Source organism: Macrosteles quadrilineatus, unplaced genomic scaffold (genome assembly GCF_028750875.1).
Source record: "Macrosteles quadrilineatus isolate MER2022 unplaced genomic scaffold, UCM_ALF_1.0 Scaffold_7__1_contigs__length_78375512, whole genome shotgun sequence".
NCBI classification, from domain to species: Eukaryota; Metazoa; Arthropoda; class Insecta; order Hemiptera; family Cicadellidae; genus Macrosteles; species Macrosteles quadrilineatus.
The window spans coordinates 19,510,976-19,532,634 of record NW_026542600.1 but is presented as its reverse complement, the minus strand read 5'-3'; the positions used below and the strand labels follow the sequence as shown (position 1 = coordinate 19,532,634).

General features: G+C 33.8%; 2 protein-coding genes and 1 pseudogene across 3 annotated transcripts in view; 1 reads left to right on the top strand and 2 right to left on the bottom strand.

Annotated features, from left to right (window-relative positions):
- Window positions 1-4,081: 4,081 nt before the first annotated feature.
- On the bottom strand, window positions 4,082-11,630 carry LOC128998852 (piggyBac transposable element-derived protein 3-like). The gene is made up of 3 exons (XM_054425209.1): window positions 11,307-11,630; window positions 6,015-6,357; window positions 4,082-5,868 (listed from the first exon to the last, which is right to left on the bottom strand). Exons 1-3 carry the CDS (start codon window positions 11,628-11,630, stop codon window positions 4,190-4,192), a joined length of 2,346 nt encoding a protein of 781 aa, XP_054281184.1. The 3' UTR covers window positions 4,082-4,189.
- Window positions 11,631-18,373: 6,743 nt separating this feature from the next.
- LOC128998515 (regulator of nonsense transcripts 2-like) overlaps window positions 18,374-21,659 on the bottom strand; it is a 54,964-nt gene continuing 51,678 nt past the window's right edge. For both annotated transcript variants that reach the window (XM_054424686.1, XM_054424687.1), the window contains one exon: window positions 18,374-20,928. In XM_054424686.1, coding sequence (XP_054280661.1) covers window positions 20,815-20,928 — 114 coding nt within the window. In that variant the 3' untranslated portion in view covers window positions 18,374-20,814. The remainder of the gene's footprint in view (window positions 20,929-21,659) is intronic.
- LOC128998516 (small ubiquitin-related modifier 3-like) lies at window positions 19,526-19,909 on the top strand (annotated as a pseudogene).

Below are 21,659 nucleotides of genomic sequence, written 5' to 3'. Positions count from 1 at the left end.
CTTTCATAATTAGATTGTACCATTACTAATGTTTCGAAAATGTATAAATTTGGAGCAGTTAATATTTTTAATTCTCTAAACAGTGATTTACAAGATTTCCTAAAATATGAGAAAGTCATTACCGTATTCTTAAAAACTTTTTTCTGTAATTTAAATGTTAACTCTAGTTTTGTGGTCAATATAATTACATAGTACTACCATTTGATAACTGGCTGAAATTAGTTTACTGATAATATTATCAATACAGTCACTCCAAGAAAAATTACTATCCAGTTCCAAATCAAGGAATTTTGCACTGTTACTGCACATTTACTATTACACTTTGCCAGTGACGTGACTGGTTGAAGGGCACTGGTTCTTATGGCGCCTATTACACTAGGGTCACCAGTTGCGTCACCAGCCTTTGGTGACTGACCGGTGACTCTGCCCCGTGACCAGACGAGTAACCACTAGTGACCAAGATTTGTCGCTGGGTATTGAATCAAATGGCACATATTACACACAGTCACCGCGGTTGCGTCACCACTGTATATTTGTGTTCTGCAAGTTCAGATTGTTTAATGCCAGTGTAGTGAGTGGACGTAATGTCAGAAAAATATGAAGAAATGCTACTTCTTGCTCTTTTCTTGAGGAAAAGGAGGAGACGAGCAAGGGAAATGCACGTGCACCTGATATTATCTTTAACACGTTCACTGTGCTGTATATTTTCTTGCATTATTCCTATAGTGCGTTACGCGAGCTATAGGTCTCGTCTGCTATAATTACCCAGGTGCGATACGAGACCCCGAGATTACGTTGTGCAGTAATCTTTTGCGCATCAACCTCACAAAGAAAGGCGAGAGAGCGCTGAGTGTTTGTTTATGTAAACAGTACAATGTTGACAATCTTCAGGCAGCCCAGGAAGTGAATCTGACGTCATTAACGAGACCCTGAAATCTCGTACCGCACAGCTGTAATAGTTTATTATTAATTTGTATTTATTCTTTTCCTACAATAACAAATTAAGAAAACATTTATGTTAAACGTTTATTTACGAATTCCTAATAATCGTTACTGTAGTAAAATAAAAATATATATTTTAACTTTCTATTATCACTTTTTATAATAATGTGTTTACTTACAGCTGATTTCAGGCTAAATAAAATACAAATGAAATATGTTTAAAAATTACTGTATTTATTCCGTTATAATTTTGGGGTTGGGCAATGACCTCGAAATGAGTGCGAGCCACAGTGAGTCGAGTGGGTGAGGGGAAGGGGTGGGTGCAACCTTGAAGCATAGAACTGTTTTATCTATGCTTAAAGCTATATTTAGACTTGCACCACTTCCCTAAAGGGCTGGAAAAAGGGGGTTCCAATCGCAAAAGAGTGATACAAAGTTGTTTATCGAAAATTCCTTGTCTGGTCTGACAATTATTTAGCATTGATTTTGTATGATTTAATAGGAACAAGTATAAATATACGAATTACTGCCATGATTTTATTTTTTACATCAAAATACAACATTGCACAAACGTGATATTTTAGGTCATTGACCAATGACCTTTATTACGCATCCGTTAGTGCTGTTTCAGAAGAGATAATTAAAAATAATTTTATGTTCTGGTAGTTGAAAACCATTATTATTTAAGCCTATAAAACATTAGATATAGGCCTAACTCATGAAGATAACAACATAAAAACGCCATTATTCTTTCTCTTTGTTCCTGAATTATTTCTTGGGGTTCCTTCATTCATCTAAGCATTCAACAAAACAAATTGCCATGGTTACTAATCACTCCATTAGCCTATTTTTGATATTTGATCCAGAGGTCTTGTATTGTAATAAAGTAAAAGTTTATTACTTCAGTGCGTTACGCGATCTATTTATCTCGTTTATTTCATGTTTACTAGTTGATACATCAAGAAAAATGCATTGTATATGTACAAGTTTCATTTCCTTACGATAACTGTACGCCGAAATATGGATGTCGTATCTTTAGGAAAGAAGCCAAATTATGGGTCCCACACTACGGGCTAGGTACGATACGAGACCTCGGGATCTCGTAGCGCAGTGAACGTGTTAAGAGAAACAAAAGGATTGTTTTATACCCTTTTTGATGAACTTTTAGCTGACAAAAACAAGTTTTTTAATTACATGAGAATGTTAAAATCATCCTTCTTTGAGATGCTTTCACTAATAAAGGTAGACATTACAAGAACAAATACTAGAATGAGGAAATGTGTTTCACCAGAAGAAAAACTTGTAGTTACTTTAAGGTAAGTAAAAAATGTGTTTTACTTCATTTAAGTATATCAAACCATGATACTGATTTAAAAGACTCAAGAGGTTTTGGATTACAATACATAGCTGCTGAGTTCATTTATATTTTAATATTTATATATATTATAGATTATTTGACTTTGCTGCCTGGCAAAACTTTTATTTGGTTAAAACGTTTCATTATTTTTGCAAAATTATATTAATAATAAATCACCAGGGCCATTGAATAGTAATTTATTCAGTCTTTAAACAATACATTATTGTAATTGACATCGTCATTATTATTGTCAAAAAATATAAGATGCAATACTAATATAATTAATAAAATTATATACATGAAAAAAATCCAAAATATAGGCTGCCTTAGTTTAACATTTAACAGGTTTAAAATAGGCAAACTTAACAAACTTAAATTATGAATGACAGTGGGTCTTTCTTTAAAAAAAGGCTGATGGTTTTCACAGGGCTATAATATTTTAATAAGCATAAACTGTAATAATAATAAGGACGTGTTACTGTCAAAGATAAATATTGTCATTGGTATTAGTAAACATTTTTCCAAACCAAATCTTCTTACAAATTATATTGAAAACATTTAACACCTAAGGTAAAATAATTAATGCCTTTGTGTCATGCCAAAAATTATTTAATTAATGTGTTATAATAACAATAACAATTATGAAAAATATTTAGTACAAGGGCACAAAATTTAATACTGAAATTACAAATAAAACTACCAATCTTACTATTACGATTGAATTAGCTTCAAACAGTAATATTTCACTATCACTCATTTGAGTTTGGAAATCGTCATTGGATACGACAGATGTTCTTCCGGATGATGAAGATTGCATGGTGTCACTAGTGTGTAAAAACACATAATTTATATATACTCATTTAATTATCAAAAAGACTGTATTTTTCTATGTCATTCAAATCATATGTTTTGTTTGTTTATACATTATTTAAAAACAACATTATAATTATTACAGACCACTGTTACCTTCAAATAAACATGTACTAAACATTTTCTCTCTTTTTGTCCTACAATTTAAATCAATTTTACTTTACAACTAGTGTTGTGGCCTTCTACATGGCCTTCGACATTGTTATTATGCTGGTTCACAGATTGCTGACGAAAAGTAAAGTGGTATGTTGGTAACTAATGATAAGTAGGCTGGTTCATAGTAGGATGATAATGCATTGAAGACTGGTTGATGGAATACTGATACATTTGATGGGTAGTAGGAGGTTGTTGTCACGATGGTCCTGGATTATTATTGTATGGACTCTCTGCATTCCATTGTTGTTGCAAAGGGGCTTGAGCAGCAGCAACGAGGGAAATGATATCTCCTCGGAGTTTCAGTTTTCTTTCAACAGGTACTTTTATCATTTCTGATACCATGGAGAGAAGAAACAATTTGTCCTCATTGGTTTCATCAAAAGTTTGAGCTGTTCTTTCTGTGGATAAAACCTTTTTCTTTAGGAATCCAATCAGTTCTTGGTCATTGTTTGGCCGTTTCCTTGATCCCTGTTTAAATTGACGTTTGATTTGTTCACTATCAGCCGGCATTGTATGTTCATTTTCTTCTTCTTCGTCTATGGTTAACCTCTTATTGCCCAAATTATTATACAAATGAGTTAAAAGTTATTTCCTATCGTTTTTATGTTTAATAAGGTTTAATATTAACTAGTAATTTTTTTCAAATTTTTTATTACACGTTGTATACCTTTTTTGGGTACGTGTAAAATTTTACACATCGGGCAGTTAGGGAGTTATCGCATTATAAATAAAATGATTATTTTTCAGGTTATAAAATGTGTTTTACTTGTGACTATTTGTAAAAATACAATGCAAGAAAGCTTATGACTATAAAGATAACTTGTAAAAACAGCTTCCTTCATGTACCAAAGACCACAAACTCTATTATATATGAAAAGTTGAAGTGAAGCAGTTTCTTTCCTTAGTTAGGCAAAGATGTACTTGACATTTTCCACACTTAATTGTACTCTGTCCTTTACATCCAGGTTTCTTGCACCTCTGCCTATCTCCAGTGGCGATTGGCCAGTGACCAATGCCATCTCTTCTCTCGTTGAAGCATGGAATAGGTTTTGCTGGGCCTCGATGCTTCTTTTGTTCATAATCAGCATCCACTCTGTCATACGAAGGGCGTCCTCTTTTTCTCTCACTATCCTTTCCTTCCCTGCATAAAGCACTGAAGATTTCACTTTTGAACTCAAGCAGGTCCACAATATACTTCTTTGGAAGGTTTCTCCTGTGACAATCATTTCTGTACCTCAACCACCCATTCACAATAGCCATGTCAACAAAATGAAAAATAAGTCTCAGGTAGTACTTTTTTGATCTTATTTTTATCCTGTAGTACGCTATCAGCCCATTTAGAAGATCCACTCCTCCCATGAATTTGTTGTATGTCTTTATCATTCTAGGACAAGGCACGTCTACATTTCTTTTTGATGATCTGTCAAATCTTGTAATTTGAGAGACAGGCATTGCACTCTCAAAAGTACTGGCGATTGTTACACCTCGGTTGTCCAACCACTTCAAAGCTCGCACATCCACACCTTCGAAATTTACTTCAACTTCCACCAGAGAACCTCTTCCATTCTGTTTCATTTCACTGTCTGAGGGAAAAGTTAGCCCAGGAAACCTTTCCTTCTGGATTGTTCCTAAAGCTCCGATTCCATCTTGTGCCAAAGTAGTAAATAACCGAAGTGAGGCAAACCAGTTGTCGAAATATACTAAATATCCTTTATGCTTTGGGACAACTTGTGTCATTCTCAAAACAACATTCGAACTCGCACCCAGATCAGGAGCTCCTGTCACAGGTTCAATGTGTCCAGTGTATACTTCGAAATTGTGAACCAAACCTGTGGTATCACAAAGTATAAACAGTTTATAACCCCACTTATAAGGCTTCTTAGGGTTGTATTGTTTCAGTCCCGATTTTCCTTTGAATGGCACAATCTGTTCATCCACACATAGCATCTGTGGCTTTGGTAAGGCTTGAAACTTTGCTTGAAAATGATCGATAAGTGGTCTTACTTTGAATAATTTGTCTCTGTCTGGATGTCCAACTGGTAGAATGTTGGCGTTGTCGTTACAATGAATGTTTCTTTTTATTTCTTCCCATCTGTTTCGTGACATTACTGAGCTGACTTTTTCCACATTCGTATTTTTAGCCCAAAACATTCTTGATCGTGGTAAGCGGTAAATAGACATTCCAACGCAAATCCCCAAAAACTGCTCTAGTTCATTCTTTGACATGTTTAGTGGCTTGTTTGGGTCTTTCTGGACACTGTAAAGGTTGGACTGATTTACCATACTGTCCAAAATGTCTGTGTCAAAAAAATATCTAAAATAATCTATTGGGGTTTGAATTTCCCCTAGTTCAGGTTCGACGTCATCCCATATTACCGGTGGTTTTTCACTTGAGTCTGCGTCAACTTCAATCCATTTTGGAAGATCCTTTTTTTTCGTTTTTCCTTTCGAACCTCTTGCACCTCCTTTGCTTGTTTGTATTTGATGTATTAGATCTTCATTTGTATTTGATCCATTATCCCGATTTAGATTCACACCAGCACCTGAAATTCATTCATGGGAATATAATAAAACTGAATAGGCCTATTATGTACATAGTAATACAGTATGTATAACTATCGTAAACAAGTTTTCATGAGAGATAACCGATCAACGAGACAATTTAGTAATGATTAAAATAAAATATTACCTGAAGTTTTTCTCTGGCAATAGTCATGCTCAGTAGCTCCAGGCATACTGGTGATACGCCGGAGTCCAGTAGTATTACATGTAGCGCCAGATGTCGTGGGCATGTCTGGATCAAATTCGGCTGGATCGTCCGGATTGTCGCCATCATCATCATCTATGAAACGCCTACTACTTAGACCATCAACTATTCGCTGTAGACGATCTGTATTTGCATGTTCAATGGGCTCATAATCGGGATCAGCGTCGCTGTCATCCATGGCACTCTCATCGCTGTCTTCTGGAATAAGGAAGGCTTCCTTCAATCTTCCTGGTGCATTCCGCACAAGTCTTCTTGGCCGATCCATCTAGAAAAGATAAGATGGTATAAGTTTGCGTTTCAATAAACCTTATACATATGTTCTGTAGTTGCCCATAGTGTAATAAACTACACAAACCTTCTGTCAGTCAGAATATCCATTGCTGCCCAATGTGTAAAAAATTACACAAACCAATTTTGGTCGATATTATGTAAATTAGAATATATTAGATCAAAGTTATATGCTAGGTATGATCTACAAACACTATAATGACTAAATTAAATTTTTATTTGGCTAGACTCACCTGTTTTTATGGTCTTTTATATGTTGTAAACAACATAACCTCCAAAAAGTGTCAATAATGGGATGCACCAAATGTGGAAGTGAGCTTGATCACTGAAAAAAGCTCCAGTGCTGCCAACTCAACAAAACTTTTTCACCAGTAGTGTAGAAACATGAAAAAACTGTTTCCATAGAGATACAAAATTAAAAAACAATGTAGTAAATACAATTGTAGAACGTGTAAAAAATTACACAATGGGCAATAAGAGGTTAACATCGTTTCTTTCCTGGTGGTTTCTAAAAAACGGAGTTGTTCAAAAAATATATACTGTTTTTTCCTGGTTGCTGCCGATCCACTTTTGATACCTTTCAAACGAAGAAGTTCCCTTGTATAGCAAGCTCGGATGGACTTCCACTTTCTCTGGATGAGAGTTACTGAAACAAATAAACATGGGCAAGTGGAAGAGATCAAGAATAAAACCAATAAAATGAATTGTTTTGCAGCCATAGGACTTTTTTATGAGAGCGATGACCTAATACAGTAACTGTTTGTTTAGTACGGACTGATGATTTTAAATTAATTAATATTCATCTATATTTTTAGCTGTTGGGCAACGGGAACTTCAATGAAAGATCTACATTACAAATATAGAATAAGCCAACCCGCAATCTCACTGTTTCTAAGACAAGTTTTGGATTCTATCTGGAAAAACGTCAGAGAAATTTGTTTTCCAGAATTTACAAAAGAGTTTTGGCTAAAAACTGTAAGGTACCAAATTTTAAGGGGGGTAAAAAAACGTACTACGAATAAATGGACACCAGAACTTACCCGATTTTTAACCACAATAGCCTACTCCGAGGCCTATGTGTTGGCCATAGCTTGGGCTATGGGCCAAAGAACGTAGGCCTATTTTTATTCACAGTGAAGTACACAAACACATCCACAACTACATATTTATTCATAATAGCACTTCGTTTCACATAATAAAGTTAAACCGGCCGATTTTACAGATATTTAACGCCGCCGACGACATAACCCCAAACTGGTGTTTATTTGTTGACAGACGACAGACGAAACTAGACCAGCTCAACAAGTGAATTCGATCAGCTGTTGTCTAGTAGTACTTGAGTTCGCTTCGCCGCTTGAGCGCGTAAGCCTCGAGCGGGCAGGAACGAAGGATTTTGCTCCAAGACAGGATTATTCTTATTCGTTCGAACGCCGTCTTCGAAGTAACTTCGTCGTTACATTCCCTGTTTGACCGCCGACTAGCTCACACACGACTAGCGACTTACGAATACGACCCTACGATTCGATTACGAAGGTTAGCTAACACACCAGTTAGGCTCCTTTTTACGTTTCACGTTATTTTTGTTTTATCTTTATTACACGCATACTTAACTTATTTTACTTTTTCGTTTTCTCATATTACCGATTCGAATTATCTAAATTTAATATCGTAACTTGAGTCTTGACCCGCCAGTTCCTGCCTGCCAGTGACTAGCGGTGGCGATCGTTTATTTTATTTTAATTAACTAGTTTCGAAATTACGATTTCTCCGTTCGCTTAACAAATAATTATCACGTCCAAATTATACCTCGTTTTCACCGTTTTAATACCCCGAGACTTGTCGTCTAAGTTCTAAACCCCGTCTTTGGCGGGTGAAAGAATCAAGTCTTGGGAGCAGCTGATTTGAACAATCAAACAGCTACGTAAATTAATATTAAATCTATTTTAAACAACATCACGATAAATTCTCCGTCCAATTATATTAATTAGGCCCCGACGACTCTGTAGGAATTGTTTTACATTATATTCGATCTTATATTATTTACCTAGGCCTTTAGCTAATTATTTTAAAGTTCATTACGAGCAATTGAATCACATTGGCTTCAGATTGAATACTCGTCGGCCCTACAGAGTCATTCTAAAAGTTAGGCAAAATTCTCCAAAACACTTTTACGAAGGCTGGGATGATATAGCTCCAACTGGGCGTCTGCAGGATTTCCTGAGCGCTTCTAGAGCTCTGAGCCTTCGATTAAATTTAAATAAATTGATCAGTCAAAGCCGTGACACCTTCGTATCGACCCCTGGATTTTTCTCGGCTCCTTCTGAGCACTCCGGGGAAGAAATTTGAGTTTGGCCGGTTCTAGGGGTAGGCCTAGCCTGACTTGGTGAATTCTAGTTTATTCCCCCCCTAGAATTTTGCGTCACAAAACAGCAGCTGATTTTTATGAGAAAACAAACTTTCCACATTGCATAGGAGCCATAGATGGAAAGCAAGTTAGAATAACCAAGCCGATAGGACGTGGATCGTTGTACTAAAACTATAAACACTTTTTCTCAATTTTGCTGCTTGCTATGTAAGATGTGAATTATAAATTAATTTTTGTGGATGTAGGTGCTTATGGAAAGTCATCCGATTCTACTATATTCAAGGACAGTACCTTCAAAAAGAAACTCATTGATGGCTCTTTAAATATCCCTGAAGCTCAATTGTCTTATCAGGGTTTCCATGAGCCAATGCCCTATGTGATTATTGGGGATGAAGGTTTCGGGCTATCGGCCAAATTGCTAAGACCTTATTCAGGAAAATGTTTGAATGTTAAGAAACGTGTCTACAACTACCGACTCAGCAGTGCCCGGAGGAACATTGAGTGTACATTTGGAATCATGACAAACAAGTGGAGAATTTTTCATCGGCCGTTAGATGTAGACCTTCCATTGTGTGAGAGCATTATTAGAGTCTGCTGTTTATTACATAATTTTGTCAGAGAACGTGATGGATCCAAAGTTGAAGACACATTATCAATCGATGGTTTGTATGATATTGGAGTGACGACTGTCAAGCATCGACTAAAAAGGCAACACAGCTTAGGGACATGTTCTGTGACTATTTCGTCAGTGAAGAAGGATCCGTACCTTGGCAAATGGAAAGAATTTAGTGAACAATCTTAAAACAAGGTGTTATAAGTCAGATACTGGATTATGACCTCCAAGGACAGGACTATTTATTTTTGTTTATTGCAAATTTGTATAGGTAGCATAGAAATTCCTTTGTTTTCAGAACTCTACAATTTTTCAGAACAAAATTTTCAAATCCTATAGCGTGTTTGTGTGTTATGGATATTTATATGTTTTTGAATATAAAGACCTGTATTTTACACCAATAATGTAATTTTTCTAGCCTCCATGTCACCTAGATTGATTTTACATTTTTACATGGATTTTAAGTATGCAATTTAAGGCCTACTAATAAACACACTTATGTGCTGAAAATACAAGTATACTCGTGACACTTAAATTGCCGCTAATGGTAGTTCTCGAAGACTTGGCTGGCGACGCTAGCGCTTCCTACTTTGGGTACTGCCGCTGGCGGAAATCTTCGTAGCGTCGTCTAATTTAATATAGTGGTTTTGCTTGTTATAAGGTTCTGTATTCATTGGTACCACGACATGTGTGTGTTGCATATTGTTGCGCGTGATGGCAAGCGCCAGAGTGGCGCGGAGCGGGGTCGCGCGTCACTTCCGGTAGGTTGTCGGTAAACATCAAAGGCGCAGGTCGGAGCGAGGACCACCTTGGGCCAGTCTGGGACGTTTTTCTACTGGGTAAACATGTGCCTCGTTAAGCTGTCAGTTATTCAATTTTAACTTAAAATATTCACCACTCAACAATAAATAACAAGTTGCAGTACACGCATCACTCATCGTTAAATCACACAGCTCGGTACAAATACAGTATAGCATGACGAGACATACTGTTTTTACTTTCTCCCCCTGTACCATAGTATATGGAGAAAGTATTGTTTTCGTCAAAATTTTCGAGTTTGAGTTTTGAGTGGATATATTCGTTTTGGGCCCCCCTGGACCCAAAAAAGTGGTTTTCGAAGTGATGTCTGTGTGTGTGTGTGTGTGTGTCTGTGTGTGTGTCTGTGTGTCTGGATGTGTACAGAGCTAGAGACTACACCTGTGGTCCGATTTCGATGAAATTTAGTATGTAGGTTCTAATCCATGGTATCTCCAGGCGTTTTTTTCATTTTTTTGAAATTTTGATTTTTAATGGGGATTTTCCCATAAAAATCCATAAAAAACCAAAAAAATCGGATTTTCTCAAAAATGGCCCGAACGATTTTTATAAAAAATTAGTATGTTGTATCCCTTTAAATTCTGAACAAAATGGTACAAATCCCATTTCTGTAAAAATTACGGTTCAAAAGTTATTGTAAATTATGTTATTTTCCCATAAAAAACTCCATAAAATAACGGAAAATCAGCTTTTCAGAAAATTGGCTTGAACGATTTTGATAAAAATTTATTATGTTATAATCCTTTAAATTCTGAAGAAAATTGTACAAATCCCATTTCCGTATATTTACTCTCACCGCTTACACATGATAAAGGTTGTTGACAAACTTATGGGAGAAAGTATGTGTCAGAATGCTGATACCGTTTATTTAAATAGATGCTAGTAGCAATCGGCCAAGTGCCAGCTTAGATGTCACGAGCCTACTTATATTTTCAATAAGAGCATTTACAGTACCCTTGTGATTATACCTTAGGACTCCTAAACAAATTAGTATTGTAGTTGAATTGAGTTACTTACTTAGAGTATTCTTTTCAGCCAAGGGTCGTTCATCAAAATCCTGAATGAAAGAAGTCATGATCTCGTTCCATGCATTCAACTTGACATGTTTATTGCTATAATCATCGGAACTTACATCCCAAATCGAGGGATGGCCTTCAACAGCACAAATAAAATCTTCAGTGTTCACTTTTTGGCCCAATAGCAACTCACATTTTTTCGTATTATCAACTTGTTTGCTTCCTTTCCCTGTGACATCACTTCCACAAATTTTGTCTCCGACAACCATCACACTAGACTGGGACTTTTTAACACAATCCTCCTGGTTTTTCCCATTCTTGGTATCTTTTTCACCACTACATTTTACACTAGACTGGCTTCCTTTCACTGAGTCGTCTTCTCTTTTTCCTTTCCCTGCATCTCTTCCCCGCTTATTCACTAATATTTGATCACTGGACATTTTTTAAACTGAAGAGTAATAACTGAAATAGCTATATAACTTAACTATAACTATATAACTTAAACTGGAGAGTAATTTATAGAACAGAAGACGTGGATTAACAGAGCACAAGTCATTCAACGAGGTGACAGCGCTGAATGTCTGTAGACACTGGAGTGGAGGCTGCCTGTACAGTAACCGGTGACGTCACTAGTGACGCCACCGGTGACGTCGCCTGGTGACCAAGTGTAATATGGCCTTTGTGGTATCAACTGATTCTGAAAGATGATTTCTGAATTGTAACCTTCTTTAGACTGTGCAGTACGGAAATTTAATAGTTGAGCTTTATCTTGATTAAGTTTTAGTCCATTAGCTTAAAACCAGCTTGCCAATTCAAATAAAGTTTGATTAATTTTAAACTCCCAATTCATTATGAGACCTGGCTTTGATAACTGCAGTTGTATCGTCTGTATACTGTATAAGATAATTTTTGATGAAACATTTCTAGGTAAATAATTTATATAGAGTAAAAAGAGCAAAGGTCCTAAGTTAGACCCTTATTTGTGGAACACCCATTTTAATGTTTTCCCAAGAAGACTTTGATTTTAAATAATTTTTCAAAATTACAATTCTTTGAAACCGGATTTCTAAGTATAATTTTAATCCATGTAATTGATTGTTTTGAAAATTGGTACCACATCAAGCTTTTTTAAAAGTATGCTGTGGTTAACACAAAGACCTTGGAAAGGTCACAGAAGACCCCCATGGTATTTTGTGACCCATCCAAAGCCCAAGATACTTCGTTAACAAGATTATTTATTGCCCCTACTGTACTGTGATCCTTTCTAAATCCAAATTGCTCAGAACCCAGAATTGAATGTGCTTCTAAAAATGTTGAAATTTGATTTAGAGCTATCTTTTCAAACATTTTGAAAAAGGAAGGAAGAACCGAAATGGGACGATAATTGTCTGGATTTTGTTTTTGTCCTTTCTTGAACAGAGGCTTTACTTCTGCATATTTTAAATTTTCAGGAAAAACAGACATTTTGAAAGATTGATTTATTAAAACAGATATAGGGACAGCAATCGAGTGCATTACTTTTTTCATAATGTCTAATATTATTACATCCCATCCTGCTGATTTTTATATTTTTATTTTTTTAAATTTTTACTATTTTTATAACATCATCTGCAGTCACATTTGTGAAACCAAACTTTACCTGATTTAAATTAAAGTCAGTCTGAGTTAAGATTAATGCTTCCTGCTCACAAGCCTTGTTTGGTAAGGATTTCTCTCGAGTGAGGCAATTGCTCACTAGTTGCACAAATAACTATAAAACATTAATAAAAATCTGTTTGTAATTTTTAACATAATTAATAAAATTTATATCGTTTGACTGCTTTGCTAATATACTTAACTCTCTCTTCTTAAAACTTGATATTTTTCCTTTTCTTAGAATTTTTTTTTTAGTTAAGGGTAAGGCTTAAAATAATAAGAAATGGATAACAAATGGTTACTCCAGTGGCGGATCTAGAACAGTCACAAGGGGGGGGGGGCGAACGAGGGGGTGGGGGTATCCCCCCAAAAAAAATTGTGTAGACTAAGTCTCCAAAATGGCAGTTTATACCATTTATTTGTCCAAAGTTAGTTTGACAAATTATTTTACGCAATGTGTATGCACTACTGTATTACATGCAGTAAAAAGTATATGTATATGTATGCCTGAGGGGGGGCGGTCACCCCCTTCGCCCCCCCTCTGGATCCGCCACTGCTTTACTCATTTGTTATCCATTTCTTATTATTTTAAGCCTTACCCTTACTAAAAAAATTTCAAAGGAAAGGATTCATCAAAAATTCGTTAAAATCTACAAAAAAGTTTAAACAATTTTTGTTGAAAGTTTTATCAAAGTGAAACTTGCCAATTTGTAACATTGATTTTTTAAATAAATTAATTAATATTTTAACCTATATAATTAATACGCTACATGAAACTTTGTCGGTTGAACTCCTCCGCCATTTCTTAACCGATTTTAACTATTGACGTCTCATTAAAAAGAGCGTGTGGCATAGATTTGCAAACTGGCCTTACATTTTTGAAAAAATCCCTTGGGCCCTGCCCCAGTGGCTTTTAAAGTTCCCATGTTATCTTTATGAAGAACATAATTGTTTACATTTTGATCAGCTGTATAATTTAATTGCTGTTATTTATTTTTAAATTCAATGAAACGCATTAGGTACATTTACTGATTGTGTTGAAATAAAATATTTACTATTTTAATTTACATTTGTTCATATTACGATGTAAAAAATCGAGAAAGCTTGGGCATTTTGATATATTTTACCAAATAAGAAAAGTAAATTGACAGGGTACTGTAATTCTTGAGTAGGCCTAATCATTGAAAGAACAGATTTGTTAACCATGTAAACATAGGAAAGTAGCAGAACGCCACCAAGTAGAAGAAATAAAGATTTTAAAAAATACTATCATTATCATTCTATATTATGACGTACACCTACAAATATGATTCTTCTTAGTTAATCTCAAACCTTTCCATTTTGATTCATTGTGTTTTACAACTACAACATACTTAAAACGATGTAATTTGTTTAATAGTAGGGGAATTTCTTGTTGGCAAAATGTTTTGTGTTTTATATTATTTGCTTGGCACCATTTGTTGTAAGACATCTTTGTTATGTATACAAATAGGAAAATAAAACATGTTTTCCGACAAAATTTTATTTCACTGAAATGATATAAAACAGGGGTTTTCCTTTATTACCGTCATATAATTAATTGTAGTTCGAAAGAAAATATTTTTATTAATAGGATACTAATTAATTATTAAAATATTTCACATAAATATGTAAAAACTTAAACTACTTAAATCCAAGATCAGATTCAAACAATACAAATTAATACTATAGATTTGCTTTAACAGGCTTATCTCCTGTGAGAACAAATAATTGCAATGCATCATCATCATCATGCTAATCATCATAATTTCAATGGAACCAAAATAAAATAATAAATAAATGAGTACCCATTCCAATGCCATGCAAACATCATCACAATAAAGTAAAAAATAGTAGTTAACGCAACAATTGCATAATAGTAGTTTATGCAACGATTGCGTAAAGTTAGTGTTAACGACACAAGTAACTTCTACGTCGTTAACACTATTTACACGAGTTGCGTACACTACTTTACCTACGACAGGGTTTTAATTACTAAAAATCACTACTCATAACTTCTAAGAGAGGTTATGTTTTCGTTTATAACCTCTCATTGCCACTGGCAGTGATGCAACAAAACATTGAACCAAACACTAATTGCACCACTCAATAAAAATTAAATTGGTCTCAACAGCTGATAAGTTGACGTTTGAAACAATTTTACTTATTTTCTATCAATCCTTGAACCTCATTGGTTCGTTACCATTGTTGTGAAGTAAAAATACAATGCTATAAAGTAAGTAAACAATGCTGTAAAATGAATATTTTCTGCAAACTACTATAAACAACTGAGACATTTAATTATTATTGCATTTATTCTCCAAACATCCAAGATGTAAGTTTAAACATAAAACTGAAATTTACATCATCATACAGTAGTGATGGAATCTGACCTTGATTACTGACTGTCAATGTAATGATTTCAATTGGTAAATCTAATAAAAATATATGTAAAATAGCATTCAATTCTGTAAAAAACCTTAATATACGTAAAATAAAAACCTTGTTGGTTACAAAATAACAGAATTTGTATTGAAAACACTTACTATACTACAAGTTAAAAACAAAGAAATTTACAACCCTAGACATTCAATTACTCTTTGGGAACCATTTCTCAACTACATATACATTAACTTATGTACACAAACATTTTTTTCAAGTAAGACTAATGAAAAATAATCATTCGAAACATTAACTAATGATCTGATCTTTACAAATAACAAGTACTAATGTAACATGACAACTTAAAATGCAATTACAAATTTTAGGATTTGTGCTTGGTAGATAAAGTAGAGATTCTGTTAGGGAAAATATAATGGAATATTGTACTATGCATTTATTTACAGTTAAATACCCCCATCAAAGCAAAGCTTTTAATTATGTGAATTTCCAAAAGAAATATAAAAAATTAACGGCTCTGGTAATTTTTTATCAGAGTGTTAGACATAAGAAATTAATTATTTGAATTTAATCACAATAACAAAACTTCTTAAACAGCGTTTATTTAGCAGTAAACAGGGGTGAGTCAGTGGCTCAGCCAGAAAGTGCATCGGACCACAAACCAATGACAGCGATTTTGATTAAAATTTTGTATGTTATCGCCCTTTTAACTCTAAATGAAATGGCACACACTCCATTGCTGTTAAATGTACAGTTCAAAAGTTATTGCGACTTTCATGATTTCCCCCATGATATATCAAAGTTACTCCCACCACTTTCAAACGATAAGGGTTGTTGACAATCTAATGGGAGAAAGTATGTGTCAGATTGCTAAAATGTTGTAGTTTGCTTGTTTATGGATATATTTTGATCAAACTTAGCAAATGTTTCTATTTTATATTAAGCTGTTAATATTTTACTAAAAACAACACTTCATTAGTTTCCTTGTAGCAGCAAACCTAGGTACTCTTTAAACCTAACGTTATTTAATTGAATTGATTTAATTGAAAATAAATTCATACAAATGGAAATTTGCTTAGTCGGAAGGTTTGCTGCAGCAGGGGTATTTCACATTACTTCAGGCTAGACCTAGGGGTTGCAGCATTATCACTTAGATAAAATCCATTTGTGATTTGGCAGGATTTGAACCCAGGACCTCTTGGACCGAAGTCCTACGCTCTAACCACTAGACCAGCTCGCTCCCCCTATTTTCTTCCATTGGCTTGAATGAATATAATGATACAGCGTGATCTTGATAAAGTAAATGTCACATTTAGCACAAATTACCCAAAATCTGATAAATTTAAAATTGACAGGGTGTTTGGTAAGTCAGTTTCAAAACTTTAGGGCATTATTATGTGTGCAAATTGCATTAAAAAGACACCATTTTGATAGCCATACAGGGTGGCTGAAAAGTAACTTGCACCCCCCTTAACTGTTCAACCATTTGAGATATTTGAAATCGGTTTGCGGCAACCTTCTTAGATATGAGGGGCTACAATAATTATGGTTAGTTTTGAAAATTTTGCCCTTAGGGGTAGCGGGGGTAGGGGGTAGCTCAAAATTTTTTAAATGGCAAGTATAGTTGAGTCAGGTATCATTTCACAGGTCTTGACAAAACTAAACAATTGAAATAAAGAAAACTAAAATCAGACCACTAATAACTAGGGATGGACGGGTCTCGAAATTTCGGGAAATTTTAAATCTTGTTCTACAAGACAAGATTCTATTTCGGTCGAGATTAAAATATTGCTTCAATTGTTTTATAATTTTTTTGACATAGCAAATGATGAGAAGTTTTGTTAGTTTAAGCAGTGTGAGACATGTTTTACTACTGTAAACATAGCCAAAATAAGTCACTCCAAAATCATTCTAAAAATAACACAAGACTTAAAAATTGTTACTTGATACTTAACTACTGTTAATACTGTTGTTTTAGACTTATAAATTTGATATTTTTCAAAGTTGAACTATATACTAACTGATATCTCCATGTTTCCCATGTTGAAGAGTTATTTTTAATAAGTTAAGCCTTATTAATATTTTTTTATATATACTGATGTTATTAATGATTTTTAATAAAACATTTTAAATATGTTTGTCTATTATTATTATTTTTTTATTTAACTAGTCTGTCTTAAATCAGTAGGTATTTAAAAATGTTTAAAAAATCAGGTTAAAATGTGGAACGTGCATTTCCCGTTATGTATGAGAAGGGAAATCCCGTCTTGATCCCGTCTCGAAATTTTATGAGAAATAAAAAATCCCGTCTCGTCTCGTCTTGTCTCGAACTAAAAATCCAATCTCGTCCATCCCTACTAATAACAAAATGGCACCCTAAAACGTTTCAAATCCAAATAACCATGAGGGTGGCTGAAAATTAACTTGCACCCCCCTTAACTTTCAAACCTTTTGATATATTTGAAATCAGTTTGCGGCAACCTGTTTAGATATGAGGGGCTACAATAATGATGGTTTATTTTGAAAATTTTGCCCTTAGGAGGAGGGGGTAGCTCAAAATTGTCAAATAGGAAGAATGGTTGAGTTTGGTATCATTTTACAGGTCTTGACAAAACTAAACAATAAACATAAAGAAAATAGAAATCGGACAACTAATAACAAAATGGCAGCTAAAATTATTAAGACAATGGTTATTGGAAGTAATTTTTAAATGCCATTTTGGTCCGATTTCTATTTTATTTGTGATAATTGTTTAGTATATACTGTATATCTCGTTGCTACTACTGGCAGCCATTTTAGCGTATGTCTCAATGGGTAAGTAGCTATTACCGTAGGTGGAACGGTAAGACATAGGCCCAGGACCAATTTACCTTTCATTTTGATAACAAGGCCTAATAAAATCTCATTATTCTTAATTTTTAACTAACATCGTTATGATATTTATCAATGCCTTTTTTTTAGAAACTGCATTAAATATTCTATTAGAAAACATATAGTTTGTTATAGCCAAATCCATAAAAAACCTTGTAAATTAAAATTTCACAATTTTTTTTGCTTGATTAACGAATTTGGAAAAATCAATGAAAATGTTGCCAAAAGTTTTTTAAGAAAATTTGTTTATACTTCAGATTGAAAACTGCCAAATAGTGTAAAAATAAAAAAACTTTTATTTATAAAATACTCTACTTTTATTTTACCTAGTATTCAATAAACTATGAATAGTTTTAGCTGTAGGCTACTCAAATATTACAGCCAACTTTGCACACTACTTTCACTAATTTAATGCTTTCTTGTAATTAATGGCAATCAGTGAAAAAATAATGAATTTTATTTTTAACGCAATATGCCTCCACTTAGGCAGACATAAAATATGACATGCTTTATACCATTATAAAGCTTGAAATGCAAACAGTTTTTTAAAACTTTTGCAGTTTTTAACACAAAGTTAAAAACAACTAAAATTCCGGGATCAAATTCTTGAGCAAGCTAAGGGGCCATTTGTATTGGTTTTCCAAATTTGTTATTCAAGTCGAATTTACAAGGTTTTTTATGGGTTTGGATGTAACACAATATACGTTTTGTGATGGAATACTTAAGGCAGTTTCTAAAAAAGTCATTGATAATATCATTATGTTGGATAAAATTTTAGGGGAAAGAGTTTGTGTTAAGCATAAAATTTTCCATCCATAGTTACTGGGCACAAACTATGATAAAATTAACGGATTTGGTTAAATTTTACATCGAAGGTATTTCATGACTGCTACCTTGAAATGTAATATATTTGCTATAGCAGTGGTAAAGGTTCACATTTGAAGTTCTTATCCTATGTAGAGACTGAGTAACGTTATAATAATACCACTTAAACTCAGTCTGTAGACATATAAGGGTTTTTGACAAGCTAAAGGGAACATACTTTCTCCCAGTTTGTTGGAACCATTTACTTTTACATTGAATAAACCTTCCATGTGCTATTTCCAATTCGAGCATTAGGTGTATTCAGTAAAACGCCCTTTTCACCATGACTTAGGGGTGTTTGTGCTATCCTAGCAATAATGGGAGTTTTTAAATGGCAGCAATCCAGAATTTTAAATAGCCCTGTACTGCTGATGTCCCAAACATGCCCGATTAGCGAGTTTCAAATGTACTACTATACAAATCTGCAACTAATGAGAGGAAACAAGTAGTAGATTGTTCGTCGGCCAAATGTTTAGGTACCACTTGGGATCTTGTAGCTCGTAGTTATTGTGCGATTATTTTTATCTTCAAACATTTATAATTCAACATGGCCGAGGACAGGAAAGCGGGAGAAACTGAACACATCAACCTGAAAGTCATGGGACAAGATAATGCCATCGTGCAATTTAAAATTTAAAAACACTCCGCTATGTAAACTGATAAATGCCTACAGTGATCGAGCGGGGCTAGCCATGGCAGCTGTCAGATTCCGCTTTGTTGGCCAAGCAATAAACAAGAGTTACACCCCCCTTACCCTAGAGATGGAGGAAGGGGATACTATAGAAGTTTACCAACAACAGATTGGCGGCCAGAACTGTAAAACGACGGTGTAGTTCCCTGTGATGTGGTGAATTTATAAACACTGTGTGACGCGTTACACAACGCTCATAACATTTCAGTTATTCATTTCTGAAAAGACTATGTATTTAATTTTCACATGACGTATTGTTTTATATAATTTAAAAATGACACTAAAGGATTTACCCACACAGATAGGTACAAAAATCCAAATTAAGAAGAAAATTCATTGGTGTATAGTTAAGGTCTAAATACATGCTTATATATTTACAATCCATTCCTTAATAGTTGTAAGCCACAATGAGAGGAGACGGATGCAAATGTGAACATAAATGTTTCCGTGGAGCCAAACAAAAACCTTCACTTGTTTAACCACTTAAAATATTTTTTAAAATTAGTATAGAATAAACTATCACTATGAAAACAGAAAAAAACACATATTTACTTTATAAGTTTGTACACACGATAATAAATGTAAATGATTATCCCTAGTAAATAATTTAAACGAAAAATATCATAATAAAAAAGGAACCTCAGACAAATTTTATAACCTGAGACCAAATCAGTAACATTATCAAACAAAAACCTCAAAAATCAAAGATACCTAATACATAGACAATAAATATAATTACATGAATATGCTGATATAATAAAAAATATTACAGACATATATTTACACCAAAAAATTAGGGATCAAGGCAGGTGTTAACACTTTTATAATGACTAGGATTTCTAAAGAGCCAGATAAAAATATAACGGCTATAAATGCTAAAGGACTCACCCTTGTAAAGTTGACTGATGGAAATTACAAGTTGATTAATCCAATGTTTCTATTGTTAAGTCTGTAAAATTTAAATATCTTAAAAATATATATAATTTTAATATTAACAAATATATATAACAATTTAAAAATATTTTAAATTAAAAAAAGTATAAATTGAAATTAAAATTATATTAAAATCAGCTTTTTAAGCTTATTTCCTTTGGGAAATTTGCTAAAACTCATCTTAATTAAAATCTGTAGCCTGTTTACAACAATTATCTTTGGACCTTTTTCCGCCCAAATATAACATCTGCATCTGGGGCTCCCTTGGGATGCTGATATTTGTGTCTCCTCTCTCGGTTTAGGTTGACCATAGCTGGTTTTTGATTCTGTAAATTAAAAACAAAAATTAATTTATTACCGTATGGTTTTGCAATATAATACTCTCGAGAGACAAACTGGTTTCAAATAAACTCCAAGTGTGCCACAAAAACACTATTTTTATATTGACCAAACATTCTTTGTCAATGTGAAAGTCCTAAACACCAAGTTGAGTCAGGGACCAGATTTGTCAGTACAGTAGAGTCCCGTTAGTCCGAAATGGTTGGGACCGGGCCCATTTCGGATTACCGAATATTTCGGATTAAAAGTTTTTTTTGTTTTTTTTACTTTTTTAAAATTTTTGAAATTTTTTTTTACTTTTTTGAAATTTTTGAAATTTTTTTTTATTTTTTGAAATTTTTTGGGATTGTTTTTTAGATTACTTAGACCTAGTGGCTGCAGCATTATCACTTCATAAAATCCATTTGTGATTTGGGGGGATTGGAACCTTGGACGAAAATAAAAAATGTTAATAACAAAAATTGTGAAATATTTACTAAAATACTCAACAAAAAAGTCTATCTTTCCCGGCCGCTACAGAATACTTTGACGAGGTACAGCTAACTGTGTTAAAAGTTTAATAAACAAAAATTAAAAAAAAAATCCTAAAAAATTTCAAAAGTTTTCAAAAAAATTTCAAAAGTTAAAAAAAAATCAAAATATTTTAAAATTTTTTTTTAAAAATTCAAAAAATTTTTTTAAATTTATTTTTTGGTTTCGGATTAAGCGGACTTTCGGA

Excerpts from the sequence above, each read along its gene's own strand:
- LOC128998852 (XM_054425209.1), bottom strand. The coding sequence starts at position 11,630 with ATGTCCAGTGATCAAATATTAGTGAATAAGCGGGGAAGAGATGCAGGG. Across the intron at positions 6,358-11,306 it reads GCCATCCCTCGATTTGGGAT|ATGGATCGGCCAAGAAGACT; the intron begins GTAAGTTCCGAT and ends TATCTTTTCTAG. Across the intron at positions 5,869-6,014 it reads TTGCCAGAGAAAAACTTCAG|GTGCTGGTGTGAATCTAAAT; the intron begins GTAATATTTTAT and ends AATGAATTTCAG.